The following is a 14630-nucleotide window of genomic DNA, read 5'->3' as shown; positions in this document are numbered from 1 at the left end:
CTTAGCGGGAAGAATAGTGCACGATAGCGCGACGATAGTGGGCTACCAGTCAGGGTCGTCGCAGTCGTAGTCGTAAAAACGCATGTTGATCGATGGTTGTGAATGCCCGGTCCAATCCCTGCCCCGCTGTGCATCCCTCTGCAGATGTTCGGCCGTCATCTTCTCATTGCTTCTTCTGGTCTTTCTCGATCGAGTTCTTCTCTCTCTCCTCCCTAGTCCGTTGCTCCTCTTTTCTCTCCTGGATCTCTCTTCCCCCCCTCCTGGGACATCATCATCTATTACCCTGTCCACCACTTGCATCATTCAACCATCTTACCAGCCCCCCCGTCTGATGGATCCACACCATTGGGTCCCATACTAACCCCGCGCCTAGCGCACCGTGATCGGAAGTTGGCCCACGTTCTTTTCTTTTTCTTCTATCGACTATCGCAGGATTTGAGTGATTCGGGGTCAGATTGGGGATCCTAGGCCAGCCACCAGTATTTGGGATTTCCATCGAGATTACCACGATTCTATAAATACATTCTACAAGCGATCGTGGGATTCGTGCTCGAATCCCATCTCATCCCATCGCAATCCATCCATTCACCTCCATTCATCCAGTCTTCCCCCGCCAGCCCGCAGTCACACTCGCTGGGTCTCTCCCCGACCTCCCTATCAACCATAAGCATCACGACTATCACAACCTATTCCAAGCAATTCCTCCGAGAATTCTCACCCTCCGTAACTCTACCGTATCGCATATTCATCTTACTTTCTCAATAACCTCCTGCGCGACCAACCTAATCAGGATCTAGCCCCACCCGTTGGTTCCTCTCCCCCCGCACCTTGTGCCCTTCAACGGAACCGACCCTTGATCCTATTTCCTATTTCCCTATTTTCATACCTCGTCTTGGCATCTCCGATAGTCTGGGTGCTCAGGGCAGCCCCATCACATTGGCGGGATCCTCGGGCGACAGGGAACTGCGCTATAATAAGTATCAGGGATTTCCGGCACGAGTTTCCCCCGGACGTGACGTGCTCTTGTCCCGCCCACGGCTGATCAGCGGTGTACGGAGATTCCATTCCGGATTTCTCTCGCTACTTGACTGATCTTCTGGGCTCTGTGGGTGAAGAGGGGAACTTGCGCTCCTTTATACCGTTCCTCTTCGTCGACCTCAAATCCCAGGCGATATACTTCTAGGCACGTCTCTATGTCGGCAAGATGTCCCTAAAGCAGGTATGTGATGAGAAAGCATCAGAGACCGTGTAGATATAGCCTCTAATACGGTTTACAGGAGATAGAAACATGGGTGCAAGCCCTGGACGCCTATGACAATCAGGAGTTTGAAGAGTCTCTACGACACTTTGATCAGATTGCGGATACTTCCAAGATCCTCTTCAACTGTGGAGTGATCTATGCGACACTTGGCGAGCACGACAAGGCAGTATGTGAAAGCCCTATCCAGCAGAATCAGACCCCTACGCCAGGTCAATAACTAACGTTAAATGTAGGTAGAGTGTTATCAACGAGCCGTCGGACTCGACCGGTACCTGGCGATTGCCTACTTCCAGCAAGGAGTATCAAACTTCCTTCTAGGTGACTTTGAAGAGGCATTGGCCAATTTCAACGACACGCTGTTATATCTGCGTGGAAATACGTCCATTGACTATGAACAGCTGGGTCTCAAGTTCCGATTGTACTCGTGCGAAGTCTTGTTCAACCGCGGACTATGCTATGTCTACCTCCAGCAGATGATTCCCGGCATGCAAGATCTCTCATACGCGGCAAAAGAGAAAGTGACGTCTGACCATGACGTGATTGACGATGCTATTCGTGAAAATGCAGATGTACGGCGTTCCACAGCCTAGCTTTTTTCTTTGCTTTTTCCTACCTCATAGCCAGATTTCTAACTAACTCTGAATAGGGATATACCGTCTTCTCCATTCCCGTGGGCGTGTTATACCGCCCCAATGCAGCCAAGGTCAAGAACCTCAAAACCAAGGACTACCTAGGCAAGGCCCGGCTGGTTGCGGCTTCAGATCGATCCCAAGGCGCAGATCACCAATGGCGGCCCATGGTCATCGACAAAGGCGCGCTCGAGGACCGTGAAGGCGTCTCCTGGGCAGCCACAAACCTCGTCCACAAGGGCATAACCAGCCGCACTCGTCAGCAATCCGAACCACCCCTTAACCGCAATGTTTTCCCTCCAACACCCCCACCAGATGAACGATCAACAAGCAATGGCTCCGTGGCAGGCTCCTCACACCACCGCTCATCTTCCCTCCGAATGGGCCGGCCACCTCGACTCGATCTCGAACGCACTGGAGCCAGCCTCGACCGTAGAGCCCCGGGACAAGAGACCGTCCCGGCTGCAGAAAAAGCCACGCATTGGCACGACACGCACCGCATCCGAGCCCCGAGGTCCAGCATCCCGACACCAGAATATGCGTGGATTTGGCGAACCTAGCCGCAGTGCATGGTCTCACGGTCATCGCAGAAACCTAAGCGACACCAACTCGAATCCCAACCCCAACTTTTTTAGTTTCCCCGAGCAGCCTGAATACAACCATCCCGACTCACACACATATGCCAGTCCTGCCAATCTCTCCAGCGCAGGCTGGGGCCGTGGTCGACACCAACCACCAGCCTTCATCGACGAAGAAGACGAATACGGCAGCGACGTATGCGACGGCGAACCCATCAAAGACGGCTCCTTCGAGCTACTCAGCGCCGCACCCGGTGCTCATGGTCCCGGTTCCTCGCCCGCACAAAGCCTCCAACAAAGACGTACCCGCTCACCTACACGATTCTCTCGACGAGCAAACTCGCGCCGGCCCGAGGTGCGGCGGTTCCGGACAAAGGTGCATGCTCCGGATGACATCCGGTATATCATGATTGGCCCGACAGTGGAGTTTGCAGAGTTTGAGGGGAAGATTCGGGAGAAGTTTGGGTTTCAGTGTCCGTTGAAAATGAAGGTGCAGGATGATGGGGATATGATTACGATGGTTGATCAGGAGGATTTGGATTTGTTGTTGGCTAGTGCGAGGGAGGTTGCGAGGAGGGAGGGGAGTGAGATGGGGAAGATGGAGGTAAGCATTTCGAAAGGGATAAGACTGATGATTTAGCATATACTAACTTTGTTCTCTCTAGGTTTGGGTGGAAGAACGGACGATGATTTGATCTGGTCGAGTTCACGGTTTATGAGTGCGTTTGTCAAGGTGTCTGGCACGGGGGCATTATTAGCATTTTGGTTTTGATTATACCCTTTTGATTGGCATGGAAATACGCAATATGAGTTTTGATTAGTAGACATTAGCAGCAATGTATCTAATGGCCGGTTTGACCAGAGGAAGACTGTAGATGGGAAGGTTGGAATTATTTAGTCCTGTTTAGCCAATGGGAGTGACCCGTGACGAGTATTGACGGGGATCCACCGCGGAGTTTCCAGCTGGACACCTTCACCTCTCCCAACTCTCTCCAACATCCATGCCACACCCCTCCAATCCACCAACATGACCGACCTAACGCCAACACTAAACACCCTCCTCTCCGCCAAAAATGGACGGCCCATTCCACCCCCATCAAGCAGGACTCCATCAACCGAGGTCGCAGACGAGTTCCTCAAGGAGGCCCATCGCATCGTACGTCCACTCCCCCTCACAACATTGGACAGCAAACTAATTAACCCCCATACAGAACTCCCACATAACCTCCCTCCTAAAATACCTCCACTCAATCCGCCACGCCTACCTAACAACAACTGCCAACCCCCGCCGCCAAACCAAAGACACACCCACATCCACATCCTCAATCTCCATCTCCACCACCCCCTCCCACCACCAAACAAACCTCACCGACCCGGAACGCGATGAAATCGACACCTCAACAGCCCTCCTCCTCCGCGACCTCGCAACATCCATAACAAACCTCTCCTCCGCCGAAACCCTCCGCCAAGAAACCTCCGCCTCCATCCTGCGCAAGAAATACGGCCACAGCGCCGCAGGCGCACTCCTCTGGCGCTGGGCCGGGGGCGGCAGCGCCCTCGACGAGAACGCGGCGCAGGAGGGTAAATCCGCGGAGCAGATTGAGGCGGAGGAGAAGGCGAAGAGCATTGCTGGTGTGCGGGAGGGGGTGCTTTGGTTTTTGAGGAGGGGGTTGGATGGGGTTGCGGGTGTGCAGAGGGGGATGGTGGAGAAGAGGATTGAGAGGGCGAGGGAGAGGGAGAAGAGTGTTTTGTATAAGAGTGCCGGTGGTGCTGCTGGTGCTGGCGGTGCGGGGAAGGGTGGGGATGTGTCTAGGACGGTGGATGTTTCGACGTCGATGCAGGCGCCTGATGCGACGGTGTTGAGTGAGGCCGAGACGGCGCGGATCGAGGCGCAGTTATCTCCGGAGCAATTGCAGTTGTTTGCTGAGGAGAATGATACCATGTTGAGGCATTATGAGGATACTTTGGGGAAAGTACAGTACGTTGTCCTCCTCTCTTCGCCTCTTTTTTTTATCTCTCTCCATTCGCGCTCGCAACTAACCACTCGAATCACTTTAGAAATGCAGAAAAATCCCTCTTGGAAATATCCTCCCTCCAAGAAACCCTCGTCTCCCATCTCGCCACACAAGAAGAGTACATCTCACAATTGGTCAGCGACGTGGACACGACGCAGAGCAATGTGGGCCGTGGTAATAAAGAGCTTAAGCGCGCGACGGAGCGCCGGAGTACGGCGCAAGCTGTGTTTTGGGGCACCGTTGGATTGTGTACCTGGCTGGTCGTGTGGGATCTAGTGTTTTAAGAGCGAGAGCTTGGCCTGGAGTTGAAGTCCAGCTCTGGAGATAGCATGTTCATATCAGATTCTGTTGCTGCTAGCGAGTTTGTTTTGGCTGAGCATCGAGCCTGGAGTGTATAGCATTTGCATACCCATTTCCTACTATAACATCCATTTATCCATTTGGACTATTCATGATAGTGCCGCATCAAGTAGACCAAGTTGTAAGCTCCTCATGAGATCTCGAGCAAGTGGTTATTCAAATTTCAGGTCTAATTTATGATAAGAGAGCTTTTATTGCGAAATATAAAAGTCCAAAAGTCTTCTGGTATTCCGAGCCGTAGATCTACATGAGATTGTGATGCATAAAGAGGGCATACAACAATCCACCAAGGAAAAATGAAATGAAAAATGAAGTGTCCATCACAAGCCGTTTTCACAAAACCATTCCGAGTATGAAGGAGAAAATGTGGTAATGGAAAAAAGGGTGAATCAAATGAGAAGGAAGAAAGAACGCCGAACCGGATTATATTCGCTTTAGCGGAGTGGGCTTACGAGGTCTCGCGGACGACGCTGTCCACGGCCTCGGCGAAGTAATCCAGGTTATGTGTGTTCAGGCCAGCCATGGAGATACGGCCGTTCTTAGTCTAGACGGAGGATGTGTTAGTAACATTCTTGAACCTGAAACGGGTAAAAAGGGACGGCCATCAGTCGGCCCAGGTCGACTCACCATATAGACGTGCCACTTATCCCGCAGAATCTTAACCTGGTTCTCATTCAACCCAGTAAAGCTGAACATGCCAATCTGAGTCGTAATGTGATCCCAAGTACCCGGGGTCCCCCGCTTCTCCAACCGCTCACGCAGACCACGACGCATCTCCTGAATGCGGCCACTCATCGTCCGCAGATCCTCCTCCCACTCAGCAAAGAGTACGGGGTCATTAAGGACCTTGCTGGCAATGCGCGCACCGTACGCGGGGGGATTAGAAATCTCCGACCGCTGCAGGATAGCCAATTGACTAGCAATGTGCTGGATTGCAGTAGACGCGTCCGCACCAGGCGCAGAGACAAAGTGGAACGCACCCGTGCGCTCGCCGTACAGACCGAAGTTCTTCGCGAACGACTGCGCAACGCACAGCTCGAAGCCCTGCTCGACAAAGTAGCGGATTGCCCATGCGTCGCGGACAAGATCACCGGATGCGAAGCCCTGGTAGGCGGTGTCGAAGAAGGGGAATTGGCGACGCTCGCGCATGAGGGCGGCGATCTGCTTCCATTGCTCCTGCGAGGGGTCGACGCCGGTGGGGTTGTGTGCGCAGGCGTGGAGGAGGATGATGGAGCCGGCCGGCGCTGCCCGCAGCGCGGCGATCATGCCGTCGAAGTCGAGGCCCTTGGTCTTGGCGGAGAAGTAGGGGTATTTGGCGAGGGTGAGGCCGACATTTGTGAAGATTTGGTTGTGATTGGCCCAGGTTGGGTTAGAGAGGTAGATGGTAGGCTTGGGCTGTGCGGGGTGGAACTTGGAGAGGAAGAGGCCGCCCAGGTGGACGGCGCCGGTTCCCGAGATGGTCTGGAGGGTGCAAATCTGTATAATGGGAGAGGTGCGTTAGCGTGAGATTTTGGAGAAGCTATGCTGTTTCATGGGTGTAGCAGTAGTGGTAGATGGGAAAGTATAGAAGATGTGGAGGTGGCCGATGAGTTCGGGTCGACATACCCGTTTCTCGCGAATCGCGGGGCTATCAGCGCCGACGATGAGCTTCTGTGCGGCCGAGGTGAAGTCGGCCAACCCGCCGATGGAGAGGTATTCGTGGTTCACGCTGGGGTCGTTATGGATGGCGTCATCAGCCTGGAAAGGGAAGAGTTGAGTCAGTCAACTGGAAAAAGAAAAAAACCCCCCGGGTTGTCGCCAATCGCAGAGTGTATCAATCTATAAGAATTGTATAGATGCGCAGATAGTCAAAAACATACCTTCTTCACAACGGGCAAAATCCAAGGCTTCGCATTGTTATCACGGTAAGCACCGATACCCAAATCGACCTTCTTATCGGAGGGGTCTTCGCGATAGGCCTTCATCAAGCCAAAGAGAGGATCTTCGGGGGCCGCGGCGACGGCGGCCGGAGTGAAGACGGAAGGATTACCGTTGGAACCCATGATGTGTGAGGAGAGGGAGGAAAGACGATCGCGGGCAGTGGAGGAGGAGGAAGAAGGAGAAGAAGAAGAGGTGGAGATGGAGGGGTTTTGAAGTTGACGGGAGCTCGTCATGATGGAAACGTTGCGTTGCCTGATCCCTGGGAACCAAATAATAAAAATAAAATAAAATAATAATAGGAAAATTCGAAAATTCGAATTTAACCTTCTCCAATTTCTCAGGTAATAACAATGCAGGATCGCTCAGGTTAATTCCCGTACGACTGCAGTAGTTTTCCCCGGAATCTGGCCACCGAAAGGACTAAAGCAACGAAAAACCTTGCTGCTTGCGTTCACCGGATCGAGAGATGAGGAGGAGGAATGAGGGGGTGGAGACTCCGAGCGGTTAAATCAGGGCGCCGCGATTGTCAGCGACAGAAATAGTACTGTATAGTGATACGTGAAGTAGAATAGAAGAGAAAGACAAAAGAATCATGATTCTTATTACCTCCCCTATTTAATAAATCCCTCGGCATTCCCCTGAAGCTCATCGTCCTCGGGCGCAGTTCCAACAAGCCGAGGAACTTCCGTAACTTCTTCGTCGCATGACGCACTGCGAGACCCTGTGGAGTTCACATGCTTCGTTTTACTCGAATAGGGCATGATTTTGCTCCTTTGAGGCGCATGTGCGAGTATTGATTCGCTTATCTTTTGTTTTATCTTCTATCTCTACCGTAGGACAAGACAGGACATTCCTGCTAGAATCTGATGTATACACTGATAAGCTATATAGCAATTGAATATGCTACTACTACTACTAGTAGCACTCCAGCTCGGTAATAATCCAAGCGATTACCCTGTCCAACAACGTGCAAAATACCCGGCCTACTAAGATAACTCATCTGACCAGCCTCTATGATCTGGGCCCCCGTTTGGAGAAGACGATTTCTCAGCGGACCTCCCGACAGGCTCGCTGCGCCGCTCGTGTGTCATCGCGCCGAGCAGAAAAAAGGCGCAGTGGAGCCCCCTTGGCCCTTCTGGAATGTCCGGCCTGACAGCCTGATAGCGGGATATCTTTGGGCCATGCATGAAATGGTGCTTTGAGAGATATATTCAGTCTCCATCAAATGTCCTAGGTAATCATGGTATACTTCCCCCTAATATGATAGGAAGTTAATTAGCAACTAGAACCAAGTCATAAAATAACACAAACATCTACCATCCTAATGTAAATCGCAATTCTCTCTCTTCTCCGTCAGACTAAAATAGAACTCGGAATATTCTATTTCTACTGTGTGACCTCCTCCAAATCCCATCGGCGATTTGATTTACCCCCCGTGAGGAGAAACCAGCCCTATACTCCGTCTAGTAACATCTCCTCCTCTCCCCTTCCCCCCATGATCAACCTACCTAGTACCTAGGGCATCACCCTAAACATGAGGAGAAATAAAAATTGGAGAGATTATCATCTCCAGGGGTCCCAAAAAGTAAAATGCCGACGATCACGGGCCTCCGCAGGACTTAATTATTCACTACTCAACACTCCGTACTGTAAATCTGTAAATCCCGCCCGCCCGGTGCATTCAGCCAGTGTGGCCAATTTAGGGAATTTAGCCAGCGAAGACTTATCAACCAGATACAAAGTAACTAACTACTTACTGTAGTACTAATCTACTCTACTCTACCCTCCCCTCCCCTCCCCTGCTAATCTACTACTATACTACTCGATGTTTATGCCTACCGATTCAAACCCCTCGGACTCACGGCATGAATCGGCGATTGAACAAATTCACAAATTTCACAATTCGCGGCACCCGGCGGACTTTCTCCGACTCCAGCCGCTCGCCTCCGGGTTTGTCCCCGAGTTTTCGCGATGATGTCAGGTAGTTTGAAATTACGGGGTGGACAAAGGTTCCCCAGTATCTTAGATGAAGACCTGTAGATTATTAATATTATTTAGAGACCCCGAGACGAGGTAAGTGGCATATGCCACTGAACCTTGTCAACTTAGTTCTGAAGAACACGTACGTTGGCCATTCCTTGGAGGTTTGGCGCACCGCGCCTCTGGTCTCCCCGTCTATGTACTGTATTCTCCATTCTCCACACTTTCCAAACGTCCAGTGCGCTCCACTGCGCGGTCTCTCTCCCCCACGGACGCCAAGTCGGCCCAGTCTGGGCGATCTTTGCCCGGCATTGGGGCAATGGGGTAATTCGTTCCGCCGGTTGAACTTTCCTGTTACATCACTGGAGAATATGAACGTTGATTATGTATACAGAAAGGAAGATTGCGTTCAAATTTGAACTGTAGATGCTAGGACGTATATATATACTAGAGAAAAGGGAGCCCGATGTTTCATGTGCAGGAAATTAATGCTTCCCGAGAATGTCAGATTGTTGATCGATAGCTACGACATTCATGGCTGACGTTCATCTTCGATCAAGATATATCCATAGACACGTCTACCGGCTATGTATAGTCAACCCCAGATACCGGAATCCTTGAAGACTATCCTACCACGTGCCTCCAGACCCTTCAACCTTCACTAAAAGCTTATCCGAACTCTCCTGGCCACATCTAGATTCTACCAAGCACTGATCAAGCGTAAGTGTATATCTTCATATGCACAGCAAAAATATGGGATCTACAATCACCCTATACCGCAAATATACATATCCTATATACAATGTGCCACGAAAAGAAGCGGAAAAAGAAATTCCACAAGAAATTGAAAACGAAACAGCAAAAAGCAAAGATCTTTTCTCCTCCAGTCTCGTAGAAACGCCGACCCTTCTGAACCAATATGTAGAAAAGAACAGAAAAAAATCCAATATCAAATCCAATATCCACATCATAGATCTCCACAAAATCGTTCAATCACTTCCGTGTCAGATCCAGACATTCTCGGTGTAATTCATATCCCCTAAACGCCGGTGCAAAAAAAAAATGGGTTGCAGTGTATGAGCCATCAATATCAAAACGTGGAAAAACATCATATCGTCAAAAGGGGGTGGTTCCTGGGTGCATGGAAGAAGCGAATGTTCAAAGGAGTGTCGTTATTCATGCATTGGCGTTGGTGTCAGAGTTCGTGAGCCGATGATCCTGACTAGTTCGTGGTATGCGCCGCGGGTGGCACGGTGGGTGTCGCCGCGCCACTCTCAACGGGGGTGGTAGTGTCGACTCCATGGGCGCGGGTGCGGATGCGGAATCGATCGCGTAGTCTGGTTGACAGGCGGTTGCGATTGGGTCGAGTTGTCTCGTCGTCGCCGGTGGTTTCGCCTTGGTTGGCTTCACGGACGTGGCGGAGGGCGGCGAGACGTTCTTCCACGGTTGCATTGCGCATGCGGCGGGCGTTGAGAGGCCCGTGCAGGTAGTTTGTTAGACGGTGGGAGTGTCGGTTACTTTGGGTGCTGGCAGTGGTTGGGGTTGTAGTGGTGTCGGCGGCAGCGTCTGCGCTCTGCGGGTCGGCGTTCTCGCCTTCTTGCTCGGCATTGTCCTCGGTCTTGGGTGGGTTGAGGTCGATACGGCTGGGAGGGGAGTGTTAGTTGCTTTGTTTGATATCGTGTAGGATATGGCGAGACAAAGGGTTGTGCTAGGGAATGCCTGCACTAGAGCAAAACTTACCAAAGGGGACAAGTGCCTGACACATTGACAAGCCAAGGATCGATGCACTCAGGGTGGAACTGGTGGTTGCATGGCAGAACCCGCAGGTCTTGGCCCTTGATGAAGTCATCGGTACAGATAGGACAAGAGAAGTTACCACCATCTGGAGCAGCGTTGGGATTCGACTCGGTGGCAGTCGCAGCGGGTTGTTCGGTGACGTCGTTTTCAGTGTTCGGCAATTCAGTCTCGCGGGGAGTCGTCTGGCCGACATCGGAAATGCTATCTGACCGATGAGGGGAGTGCTCGCGGGCGGGATCCTCCGCGTTGGCCATTTCAACATCCCGTTTGGCGGCATCGACGCCGTTGGTATCGCCAAACTTGACGACTGGGATAGTGTCGAGCATGGCTTGCGCGATACCTCTTGCTCTACTTTGCCGTGGCCGACCAGCGACTCGGCGAGGCCCGTACCGCTCGGGATGACGGTGAGCACGGACCGCGCCGGTGATGATGATGCCCAAAAAGAGGGCTGTGATGATACCTGTGATGCTGTACAGGATAATCATCGCTGCAAAGAGTAATCAATACGTGATATTTCAATTTGGACGTAAGCAATACGGGAATCGAAGAGTACCCACCTGTGTTGGGGCTGTCACCAGTGGTATTAGCACTGGTGTCAACCGTAGTAGTGGTTTGATAAGACATTGGGATGATGGAGACGGTCTTGTTTGGAGCACTGCTCAAGGTCTGAGTGAGGTTGGCGACGGCAGTTAAATCCCTGAAGGTGAAGATGTAGCGATATGCCTCGGTTTGATCATCCGTGGTCAGGTTGCAATGGGTAGAAGAAGTACTGTAGAGGATGATGGCTGCAGCGGGGTCGGCAGCGGTAATCACACTTTGAACAGTCTGATCGACACCTAACTCTCCTGGATAATTCGCGGCAGAGTCGTCACAGGGGATACAGGCAATCTTGGTGCTATTGACGGCCAGAGAGTTAGTGGCAGTCACCTCAGTGATCGTGCCTGCGACGTCGAAACTCTGGAAGATGGGCAATTAGCATGCCTGTCGGGGATCAATGGGTAGCGAGGTAAGAGGAAGGAGGGAAAGAGAGAGAGAGAGAGAAGCAACGGAGTAGAGTGTCTAAGACGGGGTCTTACTTGGGCCTGGCTGGATGATAAATTGACGAGGTAATGCGTCAATGGGGCGAGGATCTGGCCGTTGAGTGGACTGGAACCTTGGATGCGGAAGCGCGCGGAGCTGGACCAGGCCAGATCGTGCGTGTCGTTGGTGGGCAACACCGAAAGATCCGCCAGCACAGGCACGATGATGAGGAAGAAGAAGGATAAGAAAGAGGAATAAGAATGCCACAGCCCCATTGCCGCGTGTGAGTGAGAGTTTCTTTACGGGAGGCGGCGGAAGTCCGGAGTGTGGGGGTGGACTGGGATCATTTGTTGTAGGACCCAGTTAGTTTGAGAGTGCTGGAGAGATCCCGAGGTCGGGGAGGGGCTGATGCAGCGTGGGATTGTGGATTTTGGATGTGCTCCAGTAATGACGAAGGGAGAAGACACAAAAAAGAGGAAAATGGAGGAGGGGAGTGGAGTTGCATAAGAAGGAAAACGGGAAAACAGGGAAGGAAAGAGGGGAGAGCTAAGGGCTGATCGTAGTATCCCCGTGGAGAAGTTGGGTAGATCCGATCATGGGCGATACGATAACGGGGGATACGCCATACGATGGAAGATGATAGGTATTGTAAGTATGTATTAGGTGTAACGGGGTACGCACGGAGTACCATATCAAGGCTGACGGGGCAATGCTGGGAAAGATTTCCACCTTGAAGCCATTTCAGACGACTCGTTCCATGGGCCGAACGGGGCACATGAACCCTTACATTATGTTATTGTCCATCTCACCATCCGTCAACTCGACACGACGAATCATAATTGTTTTTTGTTCCTGTCTGCGTTGGCATTGACCATGAAATTGGAAAGTGCAATCGTAATCGTAATCATGATGAAGTGGATTCTTTTTGAATCGTATAGATTGCTTACATGGACATCTCCGTTCGATCTTATCCGTCGTATACACAGCCATCACTCACCCATTCATAATCCTATTTGGGCTACGGTCGATCCTCCAGACGATGCTGCGCCCTGGGCCGAGTTCTGACAAATATTACACGCCAATAGTCGCCTGCAGGATGTCGATCGGAGAGCCCTGGGTTGGTATCATGGCACCACTTGCGATCGTCTAGAAGAAGGGTCTGTGACTGGGGGGGGATCCACTGTGTCGGAGGGCTGTCCGCGACCGACAGCCAGTAGTTTTTGACCTGGTTAGCCCAGATGAGGAGGGATTTTGACTCGTTTACTCCGAGAAGTGCCCGAAAGGATTAATGCACATCAAGCACTACTACTCCGTACACACGGACGATGGAGCTTTGCTTCTTTCCAGTCGGATGTATTGAGCAGTAGGTACTAATAGGCAATGGACAGAGCATTAGTGTTTCACTAATTGTAGCGAGCGACTCCGTCCACTTGGCCCCTTTGGATTACTCTTCGTACCCCCAGATAGTAGTGGACATGATCCCTGCTATATGACCGGAGCATATTGGCTATCATGGAAACGGAAATTGGTCGAGGATCATGGATGCAGAGCCCCGAATAGATAGGCTATAAGCAGAGTAAGCAACGGACATGCCGATTCAGGGTTGTGTTTCTGTTTCGCACAGCCCCGACGTGTCCTGTACATGACTAGAAACTGATCAACTATTTAACTGGCGTTCTTCCCCCCCCCCTCCATCCTTCCAGCTTCTTCGGTGGAGAGTCCCCCGAGGGAGCCTGACAGCCTCAGGCCACCCGGCTGAGACATGAGACCCGGTCAAGCCATTCTCCTAACCAATAAGAACCACGATAGGTAATAGTGGTCGCTACTAATCCGACGGACTAACCCACGACAGGGATGAGTTTCTCCGACAAGACCGTCAGACCTAAGACATTCTTCTTCCTTTTTGCAGTTCAGCAATGGACAGATTAGGAGTTCGTCCGTTATCTGCTTTCCCAACCCGAGCCCGAACTCTTCAGGCTCATCTGGGATCTTGGTTGGTTTTTTTGATTCTTCTGCGGATCATCCCCGCAGGCTAAAAAGGATGAGAGCGACCGGGATGGCGATCCATGCAGGTCTGTTGTTTGTGCGCACGGCCATGAGGAGTTATGCTCTGGGCCAGATTGGGGGTGGGAGAGAGAAGCCACCCGCTATGGGGACGAGGTATGTCGCCGCGTAGAGAAGTCCCCTCTTATCTCGATCGGGAAAATGGGGGGCATTGAGTATGTCGAGTGTAGCATGTACGAGCATATACAATTCCGGCTCTCCATTCTTGAGACCAGCTAAGAAAAAAAAAGGAAAGAAAGAATATATAGTACTTCCATCTCCCCCCAAGGACGGCACTTCTTGACACTCCTTCCCCGTACAGATCTCAGCTCGAGCATGGGCCGCGGCGGCAAAAGAAAAGACAGACGCAAAGGGCACATCCCGAACCGGGCGGCATCCTAAACCTTAAACGCGGACAACCCATTCAGGTTTGATGATTGAGATTGATGATTGATTACGAGAAGGGTAGTACCGAGCCGACGAGAGGTAAGAACGTGCGGGGGAATATCTTCTCCTTGGCTACGATGATTATGCGGCAGTAACTCTTTCAAGTAGCTATGAGTAGCTACTACTAAAGAGTTACGGATAGAAGTAGATATCCATAGTCAAGGTAGATTGTACAGTACTAACATCCTATCTCTCTTGTAGGACCTAAAGGGGGGTCAAAAAAGGTCCAGCCGGGGCTTCTGGGCGGAGCCTTGTGATTTGTGGAGGCCCAAGTGGGGGAAGGTCGAGGCTCTCATCGACCCGACAGGAAGAAAAAAAAAGAGGAATCTGGGTGTTCTTGTTCTACTGTAGTAGTAGACTAGTAGTAGTCCGAGAGTTCTCCAGTCTCCAGTTTGGGTCCAGTCCAGTCTCTTCCATTAATAGCATGCAGTTCCAGTTCCCATGATTTCTTGGTATACTACTACTCTACAGTAGTTCTTCCTACTCTTCTCTTCCTACTGATACTCCCCTCCTCTTCCTGACTCCCCCGTACTTTGGACAGCCTTTCGGTTGATCTGCCCCAGCGGCTACATCCGTCTCC

General features: G+C 51.5%; 4 protein-coding genes across 4 annotated transcripts; 2 read left to right on the top strand and 2 right to left on the bottom strand.

Annotated features, from left to right (window-relative positions):
* Nucleotides 1–1204: 1204 nt before the first annotated feature.
* On the top strand, nt 1205–3163 carry N7496_008212 (putative PB1 domain protein; the record flags this gene model as incomplete). The annotated part of the gene is made up of 6 exons (XM_056701131.1): nt 1205–1219; nt 1278–1427; nt 1495–1830; nt 1908–2431; nt 2481–3072; nt 3134–3163. The coding sequence occupies 6 exons, from the start codon at nt 1205–1207 to the stop codon at nt 3161–3163; spliced, it is 1647 nt and encodes a 548-aa protein (XP_056553194.1).
* A 332-nt stretch (nt 3164–3495) lies between these two features.
* On the top strand, nt 3496–4767 carry N7496_008211 (uncharacterized protein; the record flags this gene model as incomplete). Its single annotated transcript, XM_056701130.1, has 3 exons — nt 3496–3624; nt 3680–4446; nt 4527–4767. 3 exons carry the CDS (start codon nt 3496–3498, stop codon nt 4765–4767), a joined length of 1137 nt encoding a protein of 378 aa, XP_056553193.1.
* A 524-nt stretch (nt 4768–5291) lies between these two features.
* On the bottom strand, nt 5292–6996 carry N7496_008210 (aspartate aminotransferase; the record flags this gene model as incomplete). Its single annotated transcript, XM_056701129.1, has 4 exons — nt 5292–5387; nt 5471–6319; nt 6449–6580; nt 6703–6996. 4 exons carry the CDS (start codon nt 6994–6996, stop codon nt 5292–5294), a joined length of 1371 nt encoding a protein of 456 aa, XP_056553192.1.
* A 2969-nt stretch (nt 6997–9965) lies between these two features.
* Nucleotides 9966–11835, bottom strand: N7496_008209 (RING-H2 finger protein; the record flags this gene model as incomplete). Its single annotated transcript, XM_056701128.1, has 4 exons — nt 9966–10386; nt 10484–11027; nt 11098–11497; nt 11617–11835. The coding sequence occupies 4 exons, from the start codon at nt 11833–11835 to the stop codon at nt 9966–9968; spliced, it is 1584 nt and encodes a 527-aa protein (XP_056553191.1).
* Nucleotides 11836–14630: the final 2795 nt, after the last annotated feature.

Source organism: Penicillium cataractarum (assembly GCF_028827025.1).
Source record: "Penicillium cataractarum strain IBT 29864 chromosome Unknown utg000007l, whole genome shotgun sequence".
Classification (NCBI taxonomy): Eukaryota; Fungi; Ascomycota; class Eurotiomycetes; order Eurotiales; family Aspergillaceae; genus Penicillium; species Penicillium cataractarum.
This window is presented reverse-complemented; position numbering and strand designations above follow the sequence as displayed.